The sequence below is a fragment of the Neocloeon triangulifer genome, unplaced genomic scaffold (genome assembly GCF_031216515.1).
Source record: "Neocloeon triangulifer isolate White Clay Creek 2 clone unplaced genomic scaffold, ASM3121651v1 ptg000008l, whole genome shotgun sequence".
In the NCBI taxonomy this organism is placed as follows: domain Eukaryota; kingdom Metazoa; phylum Arthropoda; class Insecta; order Ephemeroptera; family Baetidae; genus Neocloeon; species Neocloeon triangulifer.
Window position 1 is genome coordinate 774,925 of NW_026775550.1, and position 26,985 is coordinate 801,909.

General features: G+C 37.3%; 4 protein-coding genes across 19 annotated transcripts in view; 2 read left to right on the plus strand and 2 right to left on the minus strand.

Moving 5' to 3' along the window:
* LOC132194986 (dnaJ homolog subfamily B member 6-B) overlaps window positions 1–3,476 on the minus strand; it is a 29,692-nt gene extending 26,216 nt beyond the window's left edge. The window contains exon 1 of one of the 3 annotated variants that reach the window (XM_059616637.1): window positions 3,315–3,476. The gene's annotated coding sequence lies outside the window, so the exon portion shown is untranslated. Of the gene's footprint in view, window positions 1–2,831; window positions 2,852–3,314 lie in introns of those variants that run through there. The other 2 variants (XM_059616642.1, XM_059616638.1) reach the window with 2 other exon arrangements.
* Window positions 3,477–3,764: 288 nt separating this feature from the next.
* Window positions 3,765–6,623, minus strand: LOC132194662 (another transcription unit protein). 4 transcript variants are annotated; one of them, XM_059616084.1, is made up of 12 exons: window positions 6,526–6,623; window positions 6,360–6,469; window positions 6,163–6,295; window positions 6,015–6,106; window positions 5,470–5,956; window positions 5,282–5,382; window positions 5,043–5,221; window positions 4,776–4,990; window positions 4,554–4,716; window positions 4,286–4,501; window positions 4,042–4,225; window positions 3,765–3,981 (listed from the first exon to the last, which is right to left on the minus strand). In XM_059616084.1, the coding sequence occupies exons 2-12, from the start codon at window positions 6,406–6,408 to the stop codon at window positions 3,812–3,814; spliced, it is 1,989 nt and encodes a 662-aa protein (XP_059472067.1). In that variant the 5' UTR covers window positions 6,409–6,469; window positions 6,526–6,623; the 3' UTR covers window positions 3,765–3,811. The 4 variants fall into 4 exon arrangements, with proteins under 4 accessions (XP_059472067.1, XP_059472069.1, XP_059472068.1 ...); XM_059616086.1 differs by having other exon boundaries at window positions 6,360–6,422; window positions 6,526–6,594; XM_059616085.1 differs by having other exon boundaries at window positions 6,522–6,590.
* Window positions 6,624–6,880: 257 nt separating this feature from the next.
* Window positions 6,881–11,904, plus strand: LOC132194661 (uncharacterized). 2 transcript variants are annotated; one of them, XM_059616080.1, is made up of 9 exons: window positions 6,881–7,171; window positions 7,667–7,797; window positions 8,269–8,375; window positions 8,515–8,755; window positions 8,814–8,926; window positions 9,034–10,258; window positions 10,445–11,000; window positions 11,054–11,119; window positions 11,412–11,904. In XM_059616080.1, exons 2-9 carry the CDS (start codon window positions 7,669–7,671, stop codon window positions 11,648–11,650), a joined length of 2,676 nt encoding a protein of 891 aa, XP_059472063.1. In that variant the 5' UTR covers window positions 6,881–7,171; window positions 7,667–7,668; the 3' UTR covers window positions 11,651–11,904. The 2 variants fall into 2 exon arrangements, with proteins under 2 accessions (XP_059472063.1, XP_059472064.1); XM_059616081.1 differs by lacking the exon at window positions 6,881–7,171 and adding an exon at window positions 7,249–7,330.
* Window positions 11,905–12,291: 387 nt separating this feature from the next.
* The window catches only part of LOC132194950 (tight junction protein ZO-1), a 48,525-nt gene continuing 33,831 nt past the window's right edge, over window positions 12,292–26,985 (plus strand). For 9 of the 10 annotated variants that reach the window (XM_059616562.1, XM_059616564.1, XM_059616567.1 and 6 more), the window contains exons 1-2: window positions 12,292–12,900; window positions 15,579–15,768. In XM_059616562.1, the coding sequence (XP_059472545.1) occupies window positions 12,603–12,900; window positions 15,579–15,768 (488 nt within the window). In that variant the 5' untranslated portion in view covers window positions 12,292–12,602. Of the gene's footprint in view, window positions 12,901–15,578; window positions 15,769–23,264; window positions 23,707–26,985 lie in introns of those variants that run through there. The other variant, XM_059616566.1, reaches the window with a different exon arrangement.

Sequence of the window (26,985 nt, forward strand, 5' to 3'; positions counted from 1 at the left end):
CGCTGGACGCGTAAATGCAGCCGGTCCATTTGCATAAAGTGCATGTCGGTCAATAACGAAGGCGGCCCCCGCAAACAAGTCGGTGGCGAAAGATAACATCGCAAATCGTAATGAGGGTTCAACGAGACTCGGAGCAGCTCGATGATTTGAGGGACTTAAAATTAGAAATTGGCGCATTTCCTTGACGCGATCATTGCGGCCTCTGGGCACGTTGCCATGTTACAAAAGTTACATAATCCACGTTTCGGCAGTTGTGGGTGGTGCACGGAGAAGAGAGGAAGACACGCGAGAGGATGTGATCAAAATCGCATCCTTGTGAATGATAAGTTTTAAATTTTCTATAAAAAAGGAGGATATTAGAATGGTTTTTTATGCGATTAATAAATAAATAAATTTATATTGGAATTTAAAAGAAAAAGCTTTAAAGCAAACTCTTGCGATTAAATCAGAAAAAAATTATAATTTTGAATTATTATATTAAATTTGATTGAAAAAAGATAAAAGCTTTAAGAATTCATTAAAATAAGTTTTACACTCAAATATTTGTATAAATTTTAATTTTTACATCAAATTCCAGACTGTTTAGTTAATAAATATTCCATATAAGTCTATAAAAAATTATAAGTGCGGTGTAGCAGTTTTGAGGCTTCAATTCTGATTTGAGCTTTGCATTTCATTACTTTTTTTTAGCATTAGCGCGGCCGTTACGAAAGTGTGAACATACTGCGCCGATCCAATTTCCACAGCACCTCCCTGTTATGTCAGTCACCTCAGTGTCAAGTCGAATTATTCAGCATTTCTTGTGCACAAGAGTAATAAAATACCCCGCAAGGTATGACTTCTTGCATTTCGCTTTCTTTCGCGCAGAAGGTGGACGAGTTAATGGGAGATTGATTTCCAATTTCATTCATTTTACGCAAACTGCTCGTTACATTGCCGAGTGAATGAAGCGCATTGTACGTAAGCACAGATTAGAAAAGGCAATTTCTTTGGTGAATCGCGTGTCCGATTATCGTCAGGGCAATAAAGTAGTCTTTCCACGCGACTGCTCTTGAAAGAGCAAGTAGTCAATAAAGGCCCTTTTATTTTTACAGCCCTCAAAATCACCGGCTTCCGAAAAAAAAGAAAGGCGTGTAAAAAGATTCCAGCGGAAGAGAAATTGCGCGCAATTATTATCGCGCGTGAAGATGAAAACTGCGGAGCGCGCACGAAAGTGAAGAGATGAAAAGTGACACGGCGCCTGCGTTCGTAGTATTTGCGCCAGGCCTCGTTATCGCGCACGCAGGAAACACGCAAATGAGCCTTTCATTGCACTCCAAACACATAGCACAAGTTATCGGTGCGCATCTTTTGGCAAATAGTTGGATGACTTAAATAATAAAATCAACTCTTGCAAGTCTCTATTTGATCTCAGGAGCTTTAGCAAAATTCTTGCAAGTGGTTTTGCCATTTTGCCCAACAATTCATTTCTTCCCAAAATAAATTGTTTTCAAAATTGAATTTTAACAAGGTGATGTAGAAATTTTGACAAATAAACAACAATAATAATAAGAATTTTGTTATAAATTTTATATCAATAACTATTTTTGAATTTATACTACATAAGTGATACTAAGGAAACCTTTTTTTATTAATTCCAAATTTGAGTAGAAATTGAACAGTTCCTTTAATGCATGATGGAAAAAAATCGTCATATTCATGGTAATGAGTTTGAAGATTTTTTGCTAGTTTGACAAGGTCTCTGATTTGCGCGAGGTCAAGATTGACAATATTTTTATTGTCTAATCGTTTACGCGATTAAATGATGCAAAAGCGAAGTTTGTTGTTATTACATAAGTAGCTCAGCAGCTATTTAATGACTCAATTGGAGAAACGAGCTGTGCACAATTATATACCGGCGCAAAATGAAAGGCCGCATCGATTGCGATCGGTAAAGAGAGCGGCAACAATTATTGCGATTTGTTACGAATTCGAATTGCTGGTTGTGCGCGTAGAACACAGTTAAATTAAAAAGATAATTATAATAAAACATGGAAATAATAAAGAGCCCTTGAAGATCGTGTCCTCAAAAAGCGTGACCGAAAAATATATTTGTTTTGCATTTTTTTTTTCAAAAAAAATTTTTTTTTTACTCAATTCACAAGTTTTTAACAAGTAAATGTGATTTGGAATTCAATTGAACCTATAGCAAGATGAAAAAAAGACCAGCCCAGTGGGGTTTTGAACCCAGCATGGCCATATCTCAGGTCTGTAGGTACCTTACAGCCTGAGGGTCCTTTAGCGGGAGTTCTCCACCCACTGGGCTGGCCGGTGCACCAAAGAATGTGCTGAAAAAATCGGCTTATCAACAGTGACAGACCAATGGTTCGCGCATCGCAACAGTGAAACATTACTTTGATTGTTGTTGGAGCAACAATCAAAATTGTCTCCAATTTTCGTAATGCTTGATCCTTTTGTGGTCGAATTTTTTTTCGGCGGCGAATCAAAATTTAAAAAAAAAAGATTGCGAAATTTCCAAACAGGAAATAAAAGAAAAAGGGACCAAGGAAAAGGAATCGACGGCTGTTAGGTGACCTTCCTGAGTCATTTGAGAGGAAGAAAGAAACGCACACCAGGAAGGCGTGAAAACCGCGACTTTTCAGTCCATCTGGGATTACAAACAGATTTAAATGATCAAATAAAATTTACAAAAATATTGTTGGATTTATAGGAAAATTCAATCTTTTGTCGACAATAAAAAAGCGAGAGTCAACCAAGAAGTGCACAGATTATGCAAATATCGCATAACATGAATAATCTCTGTACCGTTCACACCTTAATGCATGACTTACACAAAGGAAAGTATTTGCACCTCGTCCTTGGCCTATCAATTCGATTCACTCGACCGCAGCCAGCACAGGAACAAAAACAGCCAAGTTTGAAGTGTTTTTTGCCTCCAAAAGTCGCCAATGGACTACTAGAAAATTCGCTTGAAAACGGTTGCACTAGAGAGCATAAATTTTATAATGGCAGGTGCGCACCCCCTCCGAGCATCGAACCCCTCACCCTCCCTCTGTTAAAAAAGTACAATCCCTTCCCCCATGCGCGATTTAAATGGAAGAAGATTGTTTCAAATTTTCGACTGACTCTTCCGAATTTCGTTAATTAAAAAAGCGACGAATGGCGGTTAATGGTTTAAGCGGATGACTCGTGCGCGTGATTTCCTCTCGTTCGAGAGGGAAACATGCCATAGCGATCGCGAGACAAAAACAAACACACGGTGTGGCCTTTTGACGAAAGTGACGCGCCGAATTTCGGCCGAAAGATTCACTTACCAATGTGTTTAGGGGTGTTGGTGCGCGGGGTGGGCGGTGAGCAAAAATTTAACCACCTACGAGAAGGTAAATTAAATAATTTGCAGCCAGCAGCCCGTCTTGGAGCAAGAACTCAAGAAGTTGCTGCTGGGTGTTGTATGTCTGTCGCCTGCGCTGCTGCCTTCCTCGCTCGACGACCCCCTCCTTATCCCACCTTGCCTTGCATTCGGCGCCGAGACGAAAAAGAGAGCAAGCTGCACCCACCAAAATCCACCTAGCGGCGGCAACGATAACCATGCATTGATCTTGAGTCAAAAACTTTGATTGCGACATCTAGATGGGCTTCCAGCTTCCGACATTAAAACCCAATTAAACCAAAACCGACCAAAACCTTTATGAATTACATAAACCAGAACTGTTATTTGAAACAATTTTTACAATTTGTATTTATTAAGGAATGAAAATTAATGGTTCTCATTTCAAAGATAAAATCAAAATTTATTTCAATTATCAAAATCTTAATCCGAGCCAGAGTCGTTGTCGGAGCCACCTGATGCTCCAGAGCCTTCCTCACCTCCCTCTTCCTCGTCGTCAGATTCACGAAGCGCTTTAGCTCGAGTTGCTTTGGCACCTTTCCTTGTTTCAATGTCCGAGTCATCGTCGTCCGACGAGTAAATGTTCTGCCTCTCTGTGAACAAAAATAAATTGTTTCAATAACTTGTTGTTAATTATTTTTGCAAACTTTTACCTTTTCCTCCTTGTTTGTACTTCTTTTTGATAGCAGCCAGTGAAATGGCATTTTCGTCGTCAGATCCATCCTCGTGATCAGGCTCCAAGTAGTTGGCGCTGAGTCCCCTGCTTGTTCCTCTTTCTCTGACTCGCTTTTGTTTGCTCTCACGCCGCATTGAAGCTCTCAATCTCTCCTCTTCTTTCTAAATTATTGAAAACAAAATTACAATTTGATTTTTTTTATTGAAAGAGTTATATCAAACCTTGATCATCTCCGTTCTGTGTGCGTCAGGATCCTTTCCAACTGTTGACAAAACTTTAATTCCTGAAACCTTCTGAGATCTATCGGCCAATGAAAGGGTCATCTTGCGATGGGTAAATGACTCGGTCGAATGGGGACGGAAGCTGAGCTTCGTGCGGAAAACAGCTTGGCCTTGAAGACCAGTTCCTTGACGGATAAACAAGTGGTTGTGGTCGCCCTAACAAGAAATGGGTCATAATTTTCATAAGATCCCAAAAGTAATAAAATACCTGCAAGGGCTGTTTGTAGACGTCAAAAATTTCAGAACCCAAGTGAAGCGACATGCTGCCGTCTGACCACCGAACAAAACGAGCATTGCTCTCTTTCTGGACCGATCCGTCTTCTGCAAAGTAATCCCTCCACCTGATGGTATTTTCCACTTTCAACTTAAGCCTGCGAAGTTAGTAAACATTAATTATAATAGTTCGAACAACTTTAGAGGATATTCTAACCTAGCTCTGCCCTCTTCATCAAGTGTTTCTTCCTCGTCTATTTCATCCTCATAAGTCTGTGGGTCAAAAGGTCTGGTTTCAACTGACAAGAAGTTGGGGAGTTTGACAAAATGAAGCTCTTTGCCAAGATCCGTGGTGATTTTGGGAATGTCGACCTCAATGACTGTCTCAGGAGGGGGTAGTTCCTCCTCCTCTTCCCTTCTTTCTTCAACCTCCTACGTTCAAATTATTTAAATCAATACTTCTATAAGTAAATTCTAAACTCACATCATCCCCTCTTTCCTTCTCTTTGTCCTCCTCTTCTGCACCACTTCCAGCTGGACTGCGTCTTTCTTGGGGTGGTTCGTCTTCATCATCACTGCCTTTTTCTTTTGGAGCAGATGTTTTCGGAGCATCTTCGTCTGAGCTGATGTCGTCAGCGTCACCAAAAAGAGCAGCAGCAGTAGCTGTGCATTTTAAGTTTGATTTTAGTTTTTAAAAATACATGGAGCAATAGATCTACTGACCATCGTTTTCCTCTCCACTACTGGAACCAGCCTTTTCTTGGCGTTTATTTGCATCAGCATCTGAGCCACTGTCGTCACTTAGAACAGCACGCTTCCTTTTACTGCAACAAAACAAAATAATTCCATAATTCACTTATATAAATTAAGTCGGCATTTGTATTTATTTTCAATCAAAAATTTGCAATTACGTTGCTTTCTTTTTCCCTTCAGCTCCTGAGTCGCTGCTCTTAGCACTTCCGCTTCGAGAACCTCGAGACTTAGGACTCGCACTGGCCCTAGATCCACTTCTGCTCCTGGACTTTCGTGATCCAGACTGAGCACTTCCGCTCCTAGACCTTCTGGAACCACTGCCTGACCTTGAACGAGCCGAGCCGCTCCTGGATCTGCTGCCACTCTTTTTGCTTGCGGCACTTCCGCTCCTCCTACTAGCAGGACTGGCACTGCGGCTTTTTCTGCTGGCGGGACTAGCACTTCTGCTCTTCCCACTTGTAGCACTTCCGCTCTTTCTGCTCGCTGGGCTGCCACTTCCACTGCGGCTCCTTTTGCTGGCTGCACTGCCACTGCGACTGCCGCTTCCGCTCCTGTTTGAGCCGCTGCCAGATTTACTTGAAGCCCGACTGTTCCTTCCACTCTGAGGACTCGCGTCCCTACTTCCAGCTGGACTTCCTTTACCACCTTTCAATAATAACTATGAATTAAATAACCGTGTGCTTTAGTTAAAATATTAACTGACTGTTTTGTGCTGAACCTGCGGGAGACGAGGCTCTGCTTTTTTCTGCGTCAGATCCAGAATTATTTCTCGGACTGCTATTTGCTGAAGAGCCACTGAGAAAAAATTTATAAATGATGATTCCACTAAAGTTTATAATATATTTATGAACCTCTTGTTTCCTGCTGGGGAGCTTGCAGCAGATGAACCGGCGCGTCGTGGAGGACCTTGGTTTGCTGGAACTTCAGGGGACGCACTGCGACTGCTGTCGCTCGATCCACTTGAATCACTGGACCCTTTTCCTCCTGAAAATTTAAAATAACTATTTACAATTTTCTGATCTTCTTTGATTATTGCAGAAAACCAAACCTTCAGACTCGGCATCGCTATTGTCGTCGATGTCCTTTGCCGGCGGCATGTTTTTTCACTCTTCTGTAATTTGTTCAATAGCAGTAAAATTTCTTGTGCATGTATTACGCCTGAGAAGATAGGAAATCAACAAACTTGATTATGAAGTTATAAGAAAATTGCCAACCCAAAGAGTGTAAGAATTGTAAATTAGAATCTGTTTATAAAATTTTGCTTTGATCTGTGATCTTTCTTTTTCGTAAACATACCGAAAGTGCCGATTTGCCGAACGAAGAACGAAGGTGGCAGCACAGGAGGATCATAACTGCCAAAGTAAATAAAAAATATGCTTCCAATATATATTTCTTACGTTACCATCTAAATGATTTTAAATTGCAGAAATCAACAATAAAATTAAAAATTTGGTTTATATTGAATTATTTCAGAAAGTATAAATTTATTTTAAATTTATTTGATTTGAATGAACTTTGTTATGTTTGCTAAACGAGCAGCATCCAAAGAGCCGAGTCAGCAGCCGAGCGGCCCGAGCAAAGCCGAAGATGATTTTCGCGGGCAGGATTTTTCGGAACTGAGCACCCCAAAGCTGTGCCGAGCAGACGAGCAGAGCAAGGTCATTGCACCTTGAGAATTTTCCTCTTCCCCTAATTCTTCGACATCCAACTCCGACCTAGCAAGGGTCGAAATCATGGCGAATTTGCATTTGGCAGCCATTTGAGCGTCGTTTATGCTGTTGCATGAAACAAAATCTGAAATTTGATGCGATTTGAAGTGGATAAGCGGCGAAAAAGGCATTTCGGAAGGCACGCATGTTGGTAAGTTGACGAAATCGTACATGTTTAGGCAAGTTTTCGAATTCGAGAGCATTCGAGAGAGTGAGCAATTTAACATATTTGTTGCGCGTCATTCTCGGTCCGTAAAATGTCGGTGTTTTGGAGAAAAACTATTATCAGCGATTTTATAACGTATTTACGGTCCTGTTTGCATTTTATTTTTGAAATTTTGTTGCTAAATGTTTTAGGAGGGGTATTCGGAGCTTCAAATACTAAATAATGGAGTTTCGCGAATTTTATTTTTGCATTCGTTAATTGTATTTTGCCATCACGAATATCGTTTTTTTACGGCTTGTTGAACCATCTATAGATCCACCGTAATTTGTATACGCGACTTTTAATTTCCTCCAATTTCGCAAAGCTTTAGCCGTATCAGCAAAATTTAAGCGCATCATATTTCCTCAGACAGTGGCGTGCTTTTGCTAGTGCACCTGATCTTGCGCTCATGATGAACAAGAATTATCTTTCATTTTTCAGACATGGAGACTTTAGGGGCTGCAAGACTGGCCAAAGACTTTGAACGGATTCGTAGAGAATGGCAAGCAATCGAGACACTGCCAAAGCCTTTAAGGGCTGCGGATTTGGAGAAGCTGAAAAGTCACACCCAGGTAATTTTAAATTTCTGTTTTCTCAAATTTTTATTAGAATAGTTAACAAATATAATGGCATTTCAACAAAGCTATTAAAAAAAACTTGTTAAAGACAGAATAAATAAAATTTATTAATAAATTATTTGGTGATGATTAAAATTTTTAAATAATTAATTTTTTTTGTAACTAAAATGCCGTTTAGTGAATCAAGACAATATTTAATTATATTTTCTTCTAGTTGAGCGTATATATGTAGCTATTTAGTCTGAAATTTATTTCAACTAAAAGAGGGTCATTTACATACTGGAAAAAAATTTGACCAATAATAAAAATGTAGATAACCATGAATCCTTTAACCTTATTTCTCCAACTTATATAAATTTTAGTAAAAATAATTTTCATGGTTTTGAGTTTTGAGATAATACATTAAAATTATGAATATAGTTTAATTATTGTTTATTCATAATGAAATTATCCCTTCAATTTCAGAGATTGAGCATAGAAGTAAAGGAAATCTTAAAAAATTGTGAAGACCTCTTCAAATCTGGAGAAAACACCATTTTTCTCGTAGAACAGTGTACATTGCTGAAATTGAGGTATTTTACATTATCACATTATCGCACGTTATATTATACAGTACTGTTTTGCCTATGATTTTTATTAAAAAAAAAAAAAAATCTATCGAAGAAGCTCTATATTTTTATTTGAAATTATTTTTTGTTCATCATTTTCTAGTATTGATTGTCAAGCCATGAAAATGTTTGGACCTGATATGGAGGAGTCTGGTGCTGAAGATTTTGACCCAACACAAGGCAACAGCGTTGCTGCCAGCTCGACTGCATTCTCAGATCACAATGCATACGCACCCATGGGCCGAGGACAGACAAGCGCCGAGAACTCCTTGACTTGCGCTGGGCAACCCCCTCGACCTGTAGGAAGGATAGTGAATCAGACTTGTCAAACATTGCAAAATAATGTAAATTGATGATATTCATATTTGAGTAATCATTAGGAAAAAATATAATAATACACAGGTTCCTCAAAAGCCAGGGCTAATGTTTACACCGCAGGCAAGAGTGGCATTTGCTTCGCCACTTCAATACCTGCCAAGACAGCCTTTTATTCAACCTGCTGCTCAGCCTTATTAGTAAGTGTTATTCTTGTAAATTTGTTGTTCAACGAAAAAGAATTTTATGCTTATTCAATTATTACAGTTGTAGAGTATTCATATTAAATTTTATTTATTTTTGACAGCAATTACTCGTATGACACTTCATTTGGATACCCCTCTCAGCTCAATCCGTATTTTCCTGCGCAGCCTAATCCATATTTTGCCTATCCACCAATGCTCATGCAGCCACCAAAGCCTGTTAATCCTCCTACTGTGATTGAATTAGAAGACTCTGATGAAGATGTGATCCTTTCTGAAGTTTCAACTGAAACTTCAAAAGTTTCCAGCGAAAATGAGAAAGCTAATGAAGTTTCAAATAGTCAGGATAACGAAGAGAATCAAGCAGTCGCACCTGATTCAGCGTCACATGGCACAAATTCACCAACTCGCATCGACTTGACTGATGACAATCTTGTTAACAAAGATGTGCTGGAGGCTCTTGCAGACGAAAATTTAGAGTTTCCTGAACTTGACATTCCTATTGAGAAGCCAAAGATTTCAGCAACACCTATTAAAGATCCCAGACTTGCTCGTCAACAATTACCCAAATTGGCGGCACCAACCAAGGAGGCAAATTCAGCCATCAATTTATTGTCTTTGCTGTCCTCTCCGCAGAAGAGCCCACCGAAAGAGATATCCCTTGTCAGTTCATCGAGTGGTGTGTCTCCACCAAAAAGCAAGATTTCGCTCTCTGAGTACAGACAGCGCCAGGTGCCTGGCATTGCTGCTCCTGGTGGAGGAATAAAAAGGTCTAGCCCAGTGAAACCAGGAACAACCCAGAGAAGGACTTCTGGCAAGTTCAATCCGCCTATTGGAACCAACTTAATGTCGTCGCTGCGCATCGACGATGTTGTTCCTCTTGCCAAGCCAAAGCCTTCAATGTCGAAGGAACCAAGTCGCACCTATCAAAGGACTTCTCTGCCAACTGAGACTTTGGCCAAGACGCCAATCGTACCCAAGCCAGGAATTCTGAAGAGACCAGTGTCGGAGACTTCACTCGCCTTTTGTGCTCAGGAAAGCAATTCTTCTCAGGCTACAACTCAACCGAGGGTGGTGTTGGAAAGATCCTCCCCTGCTGCCTCCCAACAGGCCTTGATGATAAGCACTGCTAAAGGGAAACAAAAGAGCCCGCCTGGTGGTCCATCTGCAAGTGCAAACCCAAAGAGGTACTTCAAGGACTACAGGACCATGCACGATCCTGATTACTACTATGTTACAACCAATGAAGACAAAACTCGGTGCCTCATCTGCAGACAATCATTTAAATTAATCACAAGACACTACAAGGAGAAACACAGTGATGCTGAGGTAAATGCCAATTCATTTATAAAAATTGTGGAGGAGTAAACAATAATAATATAAATGCAATTTAATAATGTGTGTTACCTTAAAGAAAATTATTGAAAAATCACTTTTTTATATTCAATTATCATACATATAAAAGAATTATGTTATTAAATATAGAAGTTTATATTTTGAAATATATTTTTATAGGTTCTGATCTCCAGGATTTCGTCCCATGATTTGCAATTGGCCGAGGAAGAGTTGTCCCAGGGAGTGGAACCTCCAATACAAGGGCAATATAGGTGTCGCCTCTGCCCTGCCATGTTACAAGATCTCTCCACGTGTGCTGACCATTGCACTTTTCACACTGGCGAGTACAACTATTGTTGCTCGGGGTGTCAAGCATTTAGTTCTCCCTATAAAGACGGAATCAAGGCACACTGGCGCAAAATGCACAGTAACATTACAGATGAGCCAAAGACCATCTCTCTGAATGCCTACCCTGCTCCTATTAAGCCAAACATCCTGCTTGGACATGTTTGTCCCATTTGCAACTGGTTGCAACTTTGCAAGAAGAGGGTTGAGCGCCACGTCGAGAGCGTCCATGGGGTAGACGCTCTTAGAAGCAACAGAATTAAGTCAATCAACATGGTCATGCACATTCCTGATGAGGACGAGGATGAAAACGTCAAAGAAAAGATTCCTCTGAATAGAAGAGTGAGAAGGCGGAAGCCTGTGAATTACAAGGAAGATTCTTCTGAATCAAGTGAGACATATAAGTCACATTGAAACATGTATAAAAATTCCTTTATTTGTCAGGTCCGACTTCCAGCAAAAAGAAAAAAGGCCTACCTAAGACTAGCAAGCAGCGTAAATCACTTGAAGGTTCGTCTGATTCTGTTGATGACATAATATTTGTTAAATGAGTTAATGTTTCTTCTATAATATCTTAAAATTTATAAGTTCATGATGAGTTTATAAATCAAAAACTGTCAAAAACTATATTTGAAAGAAAAATACTTTTAAATTATAATTATATCAATATCCAAGGTATTAATTATTTTGCATGGTGTATATTCAGTTAAGTGACTATATTGTTAATAAACATAAAGCCATCAAAGTTATTGTTCTGGTAGGAGTAAAAATCTTTCAGTTGACTAAAAAAAAACTGTTTCAGTTGACCAGACCCCATGTTATGTATGTAGGGAGCCATACCACATGACTACCAAAAGTTCCGACTGGATGGAGTGCATTGGATGTTGGCAGTGGCTTCATGTCGATTGCAGCCCTCACAGTGATACTTGCCTGAACTGTGGCACCACTGCATTTGCAAATATCCAAGTTCTTCAAAATTTGGTTGCTCCTGCCGCTGATATTCCACATGTTGCTGCCGAGGTCGAAATTAGTACAAATTGATATTTTTCCCTGTGTGCCACACTTTTTTTCTCATTCTTCAAGAATATAATTTAGACTAAACAATTTTGTTAGTCAACATTAAAATCATTTGATGATAATACTCCCCAAGTTTACATGCCATTTTTTATGGTTTGAAAGTTTGCTTTTTTGTTATATAACGTAACGTGATGGACCAAAAACAATAATTTCATTGTACGTTTAAAACGTAAAATAATTTGTGTCAATGAATTTTTCAAAATAAAGTATTTGAAATCATTAAATTTTTCTTAGAAGTTTTGATAATTTTGACTTTGTTGATTGATACTTGAAGCAAAAATTTAACAATATAATTTGAGGGAATTATTCTTTTGCTTCAACTATTTTGATTTAGTTGCAAAATAGCCTAATAATTTATTTGATATTAATATTTGTATGTCCTAACTAAAGGTTTTAAAATTCATTTTCTTCTTCTTAATCTTCACTGACGTCGTAAAGATTTTTTTTGTTCGTAGTTCTCAAAAAATTTTTTAATATATTATTCCTTCTGCAGAGGACTGCAGGTTGCATACCTCCTGCATAGGTGGTGCGCGCCTTTACTAAATGCCCCCTCCACGCGCCACTTCCTCCCACTCCCACACACCACCGAATCGTGAGAAAAACTCGAATGCGTGCCTCAAGTGAGAGAGACAGCGAAGGAGCCGCGCGAATGCTCAATAACATTATATTCGACAGCATCTCTCTGCGGTGGAATTCGTCGGTGCCGACTTGGCGGATCGATTCGGCGCCGGTGTCCGAGGTGATGGACGAAATCGTTTCGTGCGCACGAATCGGACAGTGAGAGTGGACGCCGTGCACCTGCCGCCAAGAAGAGATCGAGAGAGACCTTGAGTGAGGAAGACGACGAAGCCTGCAGCCGGCCATAATAACAAAGCCGAGTTGTTTTTACTCGTCTGGTTTAGTGAAGCATGTCAGTATGGCCGGGTTGGATGCTGTGTCTCGACTGCTCGACAGGAACAGGGAACTGATTTCGCGCGAGCTCGAGTCGACCAAGATCCTCGGCTTGCTGGTGAAAAAGGGTGTGCTCTCGGTCGATGAGGAGCAGGCCGTCAACAGCCACACCGACGCCAACCTCCGGTGCGACGTCTTCGTCAGGGTGCTCGCCCAGAAGGGGTTGTCCGCCTTCAGGGAGCTGTGCTACGCCCTCGAGAAAGAGTGTCCTCATGTGCTCACCAGCCTGCTCGTCGACGCCGGCAGCAATAACGCTGCAACAGGTAAAAAATGAAAAATTAAAAAAAAATTCAAAAATGATCAGCAATTCAAGAGAAAAAATTTTAATTTACAAGATTTAAAAATTTCGTGTAGAATTTAATATATATTTTTTTTATTAATTTGCATATTATTTTTCTGAATTGTAGAAATAATTAAAAAATGGCATTAATAAAATTAAATAATTAATTTTTTAATGTGCTGCTTTCAGTGAAATTCATCTAAATGTTATAATTTAAACCTTTTTTTACATTTCCGCTGCATAGCGTCAGCCGAAGAAAATTTTTGCTGATCGTCAATTGCAAATTTCTGCAACACCAGCGTTAATGCGAAATTTCATATCAAACCGATTATTCATCACGATCAATGCTGATTTATGAGTTTCATTCATGATTTGCATGCGATCAGCGACGCGTCGTTCGTGATTTCCCACAGCTTGCTTTGGTCGGCGGTAATTTGAACGCAGGATTCTTGATGGGAAATCACACGAGCTTTTTCGTATCGTGCGCATATTATATTTATTTTCACCGGAGACGCGACTCGTCGCATTATGGAAAAAAATTCATAAGCGATTCCAATGCTCATTCGGTGCGTACCATGTTTTGGTTTCTAAGATTTCGCTCCTGCGGCTTTGACGAGTAAGCGGATTAAATCACTCGGTGGCTCCATGGATGGAAAGGAGATTTGGATTTTTGGGCAATTTAATCAGTCCGAAAGATAAATTTTACTCGGAGACTGTTTTTAAATTTTTTTCTTTCTGCAAAGAGTTTTTATTTTTGAACGAATGTCTCAAAAACTGGAGCGTTTTAAATTTAATTTAAAAAAAATTTGCGCATAAATTCAGTCGGAATAAAATTAACTGAAATAACTAAAATTCATTCAAATTTTTCATTAAAGAACCCCAATAAATTATCTACTTAAATTTAGTACGACAGCTCGACCTCAAAATTTCCATTTTAACATTTTGGCCGAAATTTGCAGTAATTGGAAGAAATTTTCAAGGTTTAATTTTTCTTTTCTTATTTTATGAAATTCCAAATAATTGCTCAAACTCTTTTATTGTAAAAAATATATAATAAACTAAATTAACGTTGATGTTGCTGGTTTTAAAATATTTATGTATCCATGGAAGAATTCCTCAGAAAGCATAAAATTTCATAACTTTCATCATGCTTTGAGATTTGAAATTGTTATTTAAACATCATGAGAATATCAAAGGAAGGCAGTTTTTAAACAAACAGTCGATCCGTTCCGATGAGAAAGGCGTTATTTGTTATGCAAAATTCCTCTTTCATTCATTTCCTGCGAATTAATTTCCATGGCGAGAAGAATTTGAAGAAGTGTCGATGGCAATCGGCAACAGCTGTTTGCGCTAAGAACAATGAGTGGAACGAAAAAGCGAGAAGATTCACTGGTTTTTCGTGCGGGCTGCGCACAGGATATGCGTCGACGCTCAAGATAATTGTGAAATTGCGCCTGCCTTACGAAAAATTAATTATTAATAGCGTCGAGCGTGGAAAAGAAGAGAAGAATGAATTGTTTTAATTCCGCGCCGAGGTTGAAGGCTAATGACGGAGCGATGGATGGGAAGCGTTTGTCCGTCCGTCTGTCCGTCAGTCACCAGTTTTCTTCGGCCGTCCGAGTCGTTCTCCGTTTCCTCCTCGTGATCGTTTTTATTTTTTACTCCGTATTGTGCCTCGCATTAAATTAGATATTCTTTGTCGAGCGCGGCCTTGAGTGTGAGATTTTTCCTCCACTCTTTTTTTCGGTCCAGCCTGCTCTCGCGGTCCACTTTGCCGAGCTCCACATTCATTTCTGGGGCTGCCTGCGGACGAATGCATGCACGACTTTTGTGTTTTGACAAAAAGAAAACGTGCCGGGGAATTGTTGCACCGGCTTAGATTTTGTTTTGCTTTTGGGCCTGAAAGTTCGCTTCCTGCGGGGAAAATCGTTTCACCCTGAAAGTTTTCACGTTGTCACGCAGCAGCGAAACGAGAGATGAAAAGCGTTTTTAATAAATGACAACTTCTTTTATACGCGGCATATTATATTATTGTTTTGTTATAGTTTTAATCATTAAGTGAATCTATGCCGATTTTATGAATATTATGGAATGTAAATGAAAAGTGACTTGCTATATTTTTTTGCTAATCACTTTACTAATAACCAATAGTAGTTTTTTCTGCGGGTCTCTTTTGTGTTGCAGAAAAATTATATGTTGAAATTTTTAGATAAAAACATAATCAGAGTTAAAGGAAATCAGCTCAATATTTTCTTATTATTTTTACTTTTTTTTTAAGTTGATGACACATTTACCTTATTTTATTAATAATACATATTTCCTGATTTATTTTTATTATTAAAAGTCCAAAATCAAGCCAGTTTTCAATGGGAAACTTTTTTGTGTGGAAATGCATTCTTGTTATTCGTCGCTAAACAACTCACGAAACTCGTCAAGGAAAAAACTGACTTAAAATTCAAATCGCCATGAATCGACCCTCGATCGTGAAATTCTACCACAAAAATACCTCAAATTTAAAGAATTTGAATTTTTTTTAACTTCTTGCATGATTTGAAAATTTGACCATAGAAATACCCTTTTTATAATGACTTTTTAATTTGTGTGCATAAAATACAATGCTGTGAAATTGTATGTTCATATTTCTGATTTCCTTTTTTCCAGGCGAGAAAAAGCAAATCGAGCTGCCAAAGATGTCGGAGAGCCAAGTGAACGGTGGCACTCCTGGCAGCGGCTCGAGTTCCTCGCTGTCCCTCAGCTCTGGCAACGGAGTTCTCGAGGAAAGTGGTGATGACATCGCCGAAAAGAGCAACCGACGCGATGCATCTCTGCCGTCGCCGCCACCGCAGCAAAGGTGAGTGCTTGGGCAATAATTGGGGGTCCTTTGGTCGACCACAATGTTTGGCACGGTCACTCACGCAGGAATTTAAATTGCTGCTCACCCACCACAAAACGCTTTGTTTCCTCCTATTTTCAGTCGAGCATCTCCCGATGAAAGAAAACAATTGACCATTTTTGAAGATTTTTATTTTAATTTAATAATTATCAAGAAATTTCAAGTGAAGATCGTAAATTATTTTACCCCTTCCACAGTGAATTAGTTTAACTTTGAGCACTAACGACGGTTTGGTTACAATTTACCAAAGTCATTCTCGCCTGGTAATTTGTGACTCCACATGTCAGTCTTTCTTCCTTCTTGATGCGAGGGAGGATTTTTAATGCCGGTACTTGTCGGGGGAAGAGACATGTTAAATGTTATCGCAGCGGAAGAACCAGCCAGTCAAAGTGTCTTAAAAGTAAATTTAGCCCGCACCATGCTGACACATGTGTCGCACATTATGTTGCAGATTTTGCTCTCGTCACTCGCTGGAGCCGAAAATAGTTTTAAACAAAACTGAGATTTTATCGCTATTTAGTATACGTTGTGTTTTTTCTCTGGCAAATTTATATTTCCGGTGTGCTTCAAATTTAAACAAGAAATCAGCGTGGAAATTTCTCATTTTTAAATGTTTCTGATAAAAAATTCAATCTAAAAAATTAACATTTTAAAGAAATTTCTTATCATAATATTATATTTTACGAAAATTTATAAAATGATTAAGGTTTGAAGACAATGAAATTTAAGACGAGAAAAAATTCTATATTTAAAAAAATGAATGTTGGCTTGTTAAGAAAGGGACAACTTGTATGTTGTGAGCTGGGAATGAATTTTACAAGCTCTCCCTTTTGTCATAGATTGCATTTCTTAGCGTGACGCTCAGTCAGTCAGGTTGAAAGGTCTGCTGGTGAAATTATGATCCTGTCGCTCAAGTGTGCACAGAGTAGCAAGCGGTGGCTGGTAATTGGAGCCACCGTTGTCACTACACACATGCATTTTTATTTCTTTCTCGCTGGCGAATGCAAATAAGATTTCACGAGTGCCAGATGAATATGTAGTGCATGGCGCCTTTTGTTGATTTGTTTAAGATGTGCGGCTCTTCCTCGCACATAATATTCCTTGTTTAAAAAAAAAAACGTCTGCTGCACTCGTCGGAGGAAAGATTGAAAATCCAAGACACTCCAGACGCCCTCGTGAAAAATGCCCTCGGGAGAAAGATTGGCGTGCTTGGGATTTTTCGAACACAATGGAGATGGAAATCTGAGACTGCTGCCGGTATCGAATTTTGAAGTGAGGTGAAGCAGATCATTAAGAGGGAAATATCAGTCACGAGAGAGATAAGAACAGGGGTTCTCGGAAATTCTCGGGATAATTAATCTTCGTTCGAAAAAATCCAAGCCCACGTTATAAGGAGGGTTGATAATTGATAACCTATTTTGATATATTTCCTTGTTTTATAAACTTGATTTTTTTAATTTTTCAAGCTAAGATATACGTTAATGAATTTGATTAGTTTTTATGTAAAAGAAATTAAGCTTGAAATTAAAAATAAAGAAACAGCAAGTTTTGTTATAAAAACTTGGAAAAAATCAATGATAATGATGATAATAATAATCTCACTGTCAATTTTGTAAAAATAGAATTTTTTTTTTTATTTTAAATCACTTTTGATCAAATCTGCAATGATCTTAATTTATTATTATCAAATAATAAAAATTCATAATATGAATTGAATTGAATTACAAATAATTGAAATAATTTACCTGGGCAACCTGTCAATTTTTTCGTGGTTTTATTTAATTTTGGACCCCATTTCAGCAAAAAATCCATAGCCGGCTTTGAAAGTTGAAAACTTGAATGCTTGGCCGGCGGTAAAAGAAGTGTTGCCTTTGCGCTCTTTTAGTCTTTTGAAGTTTATATCTTGCCTATTTCGAGATGCATTCAAGGCTCAAAGTTTAATTATTTTCTCTTCCTGGGGCGATCTATAAATGACACATTTACATCCTGCACACAGGTTAGGGTGAATCTTTTCAAACGGTCTCGGGTGCTCGCGAGCTGGTCGTTACCTAAAATAGCTTTATAAAGAAGAAGAAACTCGTGAGCGCTGCATCATCATAGGCGTCCTGGCCGAGAGAGACTCCCACTGCGCGTGTCCGACCAACAATGAGAAATTGAACCATTTCCACTTCATTGTCGATTCCGGAGAGCGTTTCCATCTTTCTCTGATGGAGTAATTTTTGGTGTAAATAAATTTTCATCTTTGGCGAAGCGTGAGTCATTTAAAATCCAAGGTGAGGAGCGTCACGAATAGCGAAAAAGGAGGAAGAGAAATATTATCATTTTATATATTCTCCGCCGCCGAATGCAGCGTTTATCCAATTAAAAGTAAATAAATTGTCGCCTGTCTTCGTGGAAGCGCTCGCGAGACTGGTTACGGGACATTGAATTGGTAATTGTATCATTTGCCGCTTTTCTGGCTTGCAACTTGCACTCGTCGGCGGGGCCAGTTTTTAACCCGGTGCATTATTTCTCTCTGCGACCTGCAATACTGGCTTTGCTTGGTGCTCACTCGGCTGGCCTTGCTCCACAGCCATCAGTGTGGGAACACTCGCGGCTGCTGAACTTGACATTTCACATCCCTTTCCACGACGATACCAGAACTGCTCGCTATTAAAGGTTCTCGCCGCGCGTTTTCAAACAATGCCGAGAAAGGAATTCAGAAGCCATCAATCACAAGCCCAAGTCACTTCAAAAGGAAAATAATGTATCGTAAGCTTGTTTAACAATAAGCAAATCAAGAAGTAACATTTTCACAATAATTATTTAAAAAAAATCATATAAGTTGAAATTTGAAATTTAAAATAATTTTTTTATCATTAACACCTTTTTAGAATTTTTAATTCTAATTTTTTCAATCCAAAGTACAGAAAGTTGGTGCTTAATTTAAATTAGAAAAAAAAAATAATTATGTCAGGCTCAGTGAAACCTACGAAGGTATTTTCCCCCGGTAAAGAGAAGAAATTAATTTATAGCAGGAAACATTTGCGTTTTGTCAGTTGAGTATTTTTTTTATATCACTTTTAAAAGGGTTTTTTGTTCAAAAAATTGTGCAATATTTTTTGCTCAAAATTGCACTAGGAAGAAAATTATTTTATGAATAAAATTAAGCTTGCTTAACATTTTTCGACCCACTTAAACCACACTGCAGAATACAAAATTTAGCAACAAACAAAAAAATCAAACACTGATTTGACTGTATCAAAAATCGTCTAGAAAAAAAATTAAAAAAAAATATATAGTCTCAAATTTTGTCAACCCCATTTATTTTATTTTATGAAAACTTCTATCCATTTTGTAAATGGCTCTGTAATTTATTTTCCTTTTCATTAATTATACATTTTTTTTATTCATTAAAAATCGCATTAAATTGTAAATGATTTTCATGAGAACTAAAAAAAAATTGAGGCTCTTTGTGAATTTCGGTGATCCCAGGTGGAATTTTTGACTACTCAGCACGACCAACAAAGAAGCAAACTCCCTTTTTGTCCATTCTCTTCAAATCCAATTCGCAACAGTTGGCTTGGTTTTAAAGGCTGCGCTCGGATGTATACATTATTTATTTCTGGCAGGGCAATTCATCCATTGAGAGCGAGCGAGCGAGGGCTGGCTTGCTGCATCAGCAGCTTTGCTCCTTTTTCATAACATAAATAAGTATTCAATAGGCATCAGCGCACTGGCTAGCTGGGCTACGTGTTGTTTTTTTCCCTTAGTATGTAATACGCCCAAGAATGTGAAAGAAGTTTGTGTGTGTGTGCATCTTTTTTTTTTTGCTTCTCCTGCCGCCTCCTCGTGCATGAGAATGAGGGAAGAGCCAAACAAGTGTCGGTGGTTGTGACCAGGAATATTAAACGAATCTTAAAAGTTTCGTTAGCCGACCAGGGGCCAGCAGCAGTTGCGCTCGTAAAGAAAATAACGCTGGCCGATCTCCGGAGAGCGGAGTAAAATGTGTGTTTGAAGGATAAGAGAGGTCAAATAAACCGAAATGCACCAAGTTGTGCTACATTCGATTGAACATAGTCTCAGCAAGATAATGGAGAGCAGAAAGCATTGAAGCTACTAAAACATTGAAAGCACTTCCAAATAAAATGTGCTGAGTAATAATCCATTTTTACAACAACAGCCGTTTTTGGTGTAAAAAAATTACCAGTGCTGCAGTTTTATATCAAATCAATTTTAGCAATTAGTTGAAAAAATGCATCTTCTATAAAATTTAGGGAAATTTTTAATATTTCATAATTTTCTCAAGATCTTATATTTTTAACCTGCTTGATAAAATGGTGTTTAAAAAAAAATATGGTTCTTTAAAATCCTAAGTTTGGGAAAGAGTTTTCTATTTATCATAAAACTATTTGATTGTTATTTTTTTTTAATTGATAAAAAATGTATTTTTGTTGATTTGAATTTAAAGTTGGCTTTTCCTAAATGGGATTAAATTTGTGAGCTGTTTATTGTTTAAGAAAAAAACAATATCCTGCTTTATATGTTTTGGCTGCGGGCTGCAGCCATAATTCATGAGCTGTGAAATCATTTTGACAAGAATTAGTACAAAAACTAATTTTTAAAAAATATTTATCATTCATATTAACACTTTTTCGTGATAAAAGTATTCAAAGGACAATTTTTTCACAAAATTTGACCATTATATTAAAAAATTCCCCACGAAACATGTATTTTCTTTGAAAATTAATGGAATTGTTTATAATTTTTATGATTTAATTCATTTTCCAGTTTAATTATTGCTTTTTCTAATGAATCAAATTGGAAATCCGTTGAAAGCAAACCGAATTCCAAACAAATCTAATTTGTTGCGTTTTTCAACTCATAAACGGAAATTAAAAAATAAACTCGGCATCTTTATGCGTTCTTTCACTTTGGCTGACAAGCGAGAGAAACCGTGGCTTTTGGTGGAATCCACCGCCATAAAAGTCTCACATTCCCTGTTTCGCTAATAAAATCTTCGCAGCCTCTCTCTCAGAAAACACAATGTTGCTGACGGAAGACGCGTCTGCATTTTTCGCAAGTGCCGAAACTCTGAAAATTAGCAACTCTGGGCTTCGTTTTACGACGCCCACCAAAGTAAGCGGTCATTAAATTTATTACTGCGTGTAAGCGGCCAATTTACTTCCAAGCACAATTGTAAAACAATTATTTTTGACTAATGAAAGTAAGAGCGGTTTTTTCCAGCCTTGGGGCCGATTAATTTATTTCAATTAGGATCGGCAGTCGGACACGAAAGCCGACTCGCATGCAGCTCAAAACATCAATCTTGTCTGACAAACCGTTTTTATTTTATAAAGTTGTTGCGAGTGACGGAAACGAAGCATGTGGGCAAATTGCGTCACGTGCCAGAGGCGTTGATACAATTTCCAATCGATGTTATCTGGTAATTGAATATCTGTGCCTTACTTTGGCCCAAACAATACAATGCACTTTGATTGCATTGTGCTCGGGCCAAATCAATTTCTCCGTCTTTGCCATTGTCGCTCTCGCAGATGCCGGCGCAGGATTAATTACGCATGCGGCGATTCTACTCATCACGCTCTACAACACACAAGTCGGCATCATGTGGCGCGTTGAACGCTTTTTTGCTCTGCTATTCATATTAAATCGACCCGCATGCATTTTCAAGTGCATTCATTCTGAATTAGGATAATGCTGTGGCGAACATTACATTTAATTTGCCTCTTCTCGTTGTACGCTACATGCAGCAGTTCTCGTTGTGCTTGATGTGGGTCAATGTCCGTTTGCTGTAATCAGAATATATAAATTTGTCCATTAATTGCAAGTCAGCAAACGACATATTGTATTTTGTAGTGACCCAGAAAATGCAAATAGTAACTTTGTTGCCAGAAATTAATTGATAAATACAAAAGGTTTAGTAAGAAAAATTAATAAAAATTTTATTAAAATAATTATTTTGGTTACTGAAATTTTTTTAATTAAAACGACCATTTCGTATCTTCAAATTTTATATTGAAATACTGCTAAATATTTTAAATATCAAAATGAGAAAACATTATTTCATAAAAATTTCTAAATTAAAATTATGCATTTTGTTAATACTGAATGTAGCTGAAATACTGAAATAGTTTTAAGGAGGAAAATGATGAAACAAATAATAATAATATGATCAAATAACCAAGTTTCCTTATATTTTAGCGATTATCATTATTTTATAATTTCTAGTACAACTGAAACAATTTAGAAAAATGATATTATCTTCCACTTTTGCTTCAGAAATGTTTTAGATATATAAATTTGAACGCTGGAAATTGGTTTATATAAAAATAAATATTGCACAACGGATTACTCGTTTTTTTACAGTATCAAAGATCAAAAGCTGCTAAAACCTGGAAGCTGATCCGATTTTGTGCGGAAGCGGCATGGAAACCTTTCAAATCCAGGAGGTGCCTGATTGGCAATCAAACCCACGTCTTCCCCCTCATCCGTTTCGAAAGGAATCAAGTCCGTTCACTGTTCCTGATGTAAAAGCTGAGATATTAATATATAATTTTATTAAATCTGCACTCCTTCGAGTGAGTAAAATCCTTTTCTTATAACATCAGGCAATTTAATTTTCACCATCCGCCCGCGCCTGTCACGATTCAGCCGCATCATGCGTGAAAAATCGAAAGGAACTGCACACCGATTTCATCGCCGTTTGCTAATCGGTTGAATGGCGAAAAAGTCTCTGTTATTCTGAAAAAAAGGCAAATTTTAAGCTCAAAAGTCTCACATTCGGGTCAAATCTTTGTTAAACCCCAAAAGTAAGCTAGTAACTTTTTACAAATTCTGTAGACAAATTAAAATTGTTTGATTAAATTATAAGTTTGGTTATAATATTTAATACGGCACTGATTTTTTTTTTAATTTTTGCATTTTGCAGGCACCGTGCATTCTCTTCATGAAACATAAGTTCAAAATTTCAAATTTTTCCTTAAAAAAACAAATTCTTTATTTGAAACTTGTAAATTTGCATAAGCTTTATATTGTTATAAAATAGTAATAAATTGACTAGAAAATAGTAAAACGTTTGGAAAATAGTGAGAAATTAAAAGCCTGAAATTTATCCGACAGTCCCTGGTAGTTAAATTTAATTAATTTAATTTAATAGCTTATTCTTTTTACAGAAAACGCTTGAAATTGGCCAAGAATTTAAAATAGTATTTTATTAATGAAAATTAAAAAAGTTTGTTTTTAATCTCATTTATTATTTGGAGCACTTTTAGCACTTTTTTTTATAAACTTGCATTGCACAGGTCTACTTATTTTATTGCATTCATGGTTCGGCGAGCTGGTGCCACCTGGGGGTGCGTGGCCGCGGCGGCGAATGCGTGCTGCGACCTCACGGACGTGCGTGTCACTAGGCCCAAGAGGAGCGCGAGACAATGTCATGGACCAAATTAATTTCATTCATCCCCCGCCGCGAGACAGACGGGCCTCGGAGCCTCTCGCGCCCTCGAATCCGATTTTTATATTTCTTCATCCGACCGACTTTTTTGACCTGAAGCGGAATTCAGTTTGACCCCGCCCTTGGATGACCTCCGAACTGTGCAGAATGGTGAGCATCGTCGAGGAAGAGGAGGACAGGAGTCCGCCCAAGTTCGTCAGCTACTGCTCGCACACCCTGGCGACGCCGACGGCGCCTCCGCCCGACTACCCTGAGATGGGCGAGGTGGCGCTGCAGGTCAGGTGCGACCAGCAGGTGGTGCAGTCGTCGTCCGTGTGCACCGCCACTGCCTCCTTCGAGCACCAGACCTGCTACTTCAAGTCCAAAGTGGGCCCAATGCTGCCCGTCAACAATGCCCTCGCGATGCACCGATACAGCCAGCAGTACATGCACTACTACACGCGGTAAATAAGCAGAAAAAAATTAAAAAAAAAAAAAAAGATGTGTCAGCTGAACCAGTATACAGAGTTTAACATAACTTTTAAAATTGCTTAAAGTCTATACCAAAAGAGCAGATTAAACAATTTTCAAATTCTTATTATTTATTTGGAAAGAAATGGAAATTCATAATATAAATTTTCTGTTTGACTTGTTGCGAGAGAATAAATGAATTGAATTGAATTGAAAAAAAATTAAACATACAAATTTTGGTTTAAATTAAACTGTTCAAAAAAATTGTAACATCAAAATGGACCAAATTTTACTTTAAATTGAGAAAATAATTTAACTTATTTCAATTATTTACTATTATTTATTCAAATAATACTCTATTAACTTGAAAATTAATGAAGCGTTTCAATTTTGAATAAATACGATTGATTATTTGACTAAAATGATTTTTTATAATTATATTTTGTTATTAATATTCTGCGTTTTTTTAAATTTGTGTGTGTAGTGTCTTGCTTGCGTTGTTAATTTATTAAAGATTTAATTCATTTTCCAAGCATTGGTTTTCTCGCTCAGTTTCTGAATCCACATTAAATTTCTTTTGGTACAATATTTTATTTGTAAAATTTACAAATAAAGTTGATTTTTATGTAAAGTAGCAGTTTCTCAATGGGTTTTGTTAGGTTTTTTTATAGTTTTAAAGGATTTTTATTTATTTTTCTCGCTAAACATGTATAGGAACTGCCATTTGTCAATTAATTAAACTTTCTTTTTAAATTTTACTGATACAGAGATTGTTATAGCCGTTTTAATGAAATAAAATTTATTTTTCATTTAACACAATTTCATCTTGAAATTGCTATTTAAAAAAATAGGGCAAATTTAAAAAAAAAATTGCACAACTTTCGTTTTATTTAAAACTTAGAGAACACTAAGATATTTTGAGATGAAATCTGCGTATTTTTCCGCGAAGTAGCGAGTTACTGCTAATTTAGACACCAAGTTGTCTCTCTAATTAGATTTGCGTGTCCGCACTTCTTCTCACCTGCGACTTTTGTTTGTGTCCATGTGTCCGTCTGAGCGCGCCTCCGCCGACATAGCAGACCGACTTACTTGCGGGGCCACTTCTAAATTTATTCTTTTTGGCTAGGCTTACCTTTAAGCCGCGCGTCTCGTCACCTCTGCACCACACTTTCGGCTCCCCAGCTCTCGACGCGAAAAAAGACGCCGTCTACTCTACACTTTGCCAAACGGGAAATCCCAATTACACCGCTCGCGCAATTGAGTGACAATTCTAATGCGTCCCACCCCGCGATTAATAAATTGGACGGCGCGTGATTTACGACAGCGTTACTCATCCGCCGGTTAAATTTCATTTCTTTTGAAAAACTCCTCTTGTGAATAAAAATAGCGCAATAGTGGCTTTTGCCAATTTTTTTGTTTGATTTTTTTTATATATATTTGCTTGGGATTTGAATATCGAAAGTTGCCAGACTATATAAAACCCACACCGAACGCAAATTTAGGACGAGAGACATTGTAAACAAAATCGCCGCTTGGACTGTTTTCTGTAAACTTTTTGCCGCAGACTCTCGCTTCTTTTCTTGGCGTAGACAGCGACGTTTTGCACACACTCGGCGGTGGTCGTCCAACAGCTTGTGTCACCCCTAATGCTCGAGTGTGCAAAAATTATTGGCACGCCTGCTGAGACCATTCGCTTTTGTCAGGCACTAAAAAAATACGTATTAATGCCAAACGCGTACAGCTTTATTTGAAATGGGCCGTTTTGTGGTTCTTTTTATACACCGACGTTAAAAAAATATACTCGGAAATAGATTTTAATGATAAAAAAGTGGAGAATAATGCTGAAATATACAAAATAGTATTTAAAAAAAACAACCACCTAAATGCCATGAAAAACATTTAGCTTTTTCACCTCGCCATTTATTAATTTTATTTATTGCTTTTAAAATTTTTAGGAGTGCTCAAAAAAGTCTTTACCTATTTATTTTTAAATTCTGAGACCATTCTGTTTAATTTTATCCTGAATTCTGACTATTCATTAAATTAAAATGTTTAATTCTATTTAATTATTTATTCTCCATGCAGATACAATATGAAATACACAACATCTTACATCCAAGTCATTCACAAAAATTAAATTTGAATATTTAAGGGGTACGTTTTAAAATTATTAAATAATATTTGCTAATTTATTTTTTAACTATTTGAAAGACGTTCTTTTAAATTCCTAGACTATTTTGATACCTTCTAATGATGTTTTTTTTTTAAGAATTATAATTACTATTATGGGACTGTTGAACAATATTTACTGAAAATTAAATTACAAACTTCTAGTCACTTCAAGCTAATCATTTTTTTTTCATATAAAAAATTGACTTTTGAATTATTGTAGTGTAAAGTGTGAGTTAATTGTCTTCACTTAATTTTGAAAACTTTGTCATAAAGCTTTAAGAATAATAATAATAAAATTTAAAACTAATTAATTTTATCTTATGGAAAAGCCCGTTTCTTCATTATCCATGATCATCACCTCGAGTGTCAACTTCTTCAAAGAAATTTCAATTTAATTCTATGTAGATGAAAATAAAACGTGCCGATTTCATTTAAATTTTTCACTATTGCTTAAAAATTAGAAAATTCCTTTTTTCTACAATTTTTTGAATTAAAATTTAAGCCTAATAAGTCTCCATTTTTTAGGCAAACCCAGGCAAACCTTTTTATTTTTACTGAACACGTTTGGAAAAAACTTTATTCCTCAGCATTGGATTGGCTTTGTAAATAATTTGCAACTAAATTAAAACCTACAAAATTTGAGTCAATATTATATATTAAAACTGGTGTTAGAAGCAGCTGGAAAAGCTTTAATATAGTGCAAATTTAATGATCAAAGCATTTGCATTGCAAAATTTCTTCTGCCATTGTTGCCAACGCAGCTTATTCGGACTAATTAAAGATCCATTTTTTTTTATTTCTTCCAAATTAAAATTTTTACAGTCATGTGGAAAAAATATGATTAAATTTTTAACAATTAAATCTTATTTAAAGTTTATCAACAACAACGTGCCTGAAGAGACGTTCCATTGAAGATCGAGTCCTCAATTACATTTTCTAGTTTTATTCATGTAGATTTTTTTCAATCAAATATGTATGATTTTTTAATTAGAAACATGAATTAGAATTGCAATGGTCCTAAAAAAATGCGTTAAAAAGGCCGACCTAGTGGGGATTTGAACCCGCTGCTTTAGGGCTCTGCTCTCTATTCAGCTGGTCTA

Excerpts from the sequence above, each read along its gene's own strand:
- LOC132194662 (XM_059616084.1), bottom strand. The coding sequence starts at position 6,408 with ATGCCGCCGGCAAAGGACATCGACGACAATAGCGATGCCGAGTCTGAA. Across the intron at positions 4,717-4,775 it reads GATGAAGAGGGCAGAGCTAG|GCTTAAGTTGAAAGTGGAAA; the intron begins GTTAGAATATCC and ends CTAACTTCGCAG. Across the intron at positions 4,502-4,553 it reads TCTACAAACAGCCCTTGCAG|GGCGACCACAACCACTTGTT; the intron begins GTATTTTATTAC and ends ATTTCTTGTTAG.
- LOC132194661 (XM_059616080.1), top strand. The coding sequence starts at position 7,669 with ATGGAGACTTTAGGGGCTGCAAGACTGGCCAAAGACTTTGAACGGATT. Across the intron at positions 8,756-8,813 it reads GTCAAACATTGCAAAATAAT|GTTCCTCAAAAGCCAGGGCT; the intron begins GTAAATTGATGA and ends AATAATACACAG. Across the intron at positions 11,001-11,053 it reads GGAAGATTCTTCTGAATCAA|GTCCGACTTCCAGCAAAAAG; the intron begins GTGAGACATATA and ends TTTATTTGTCAG.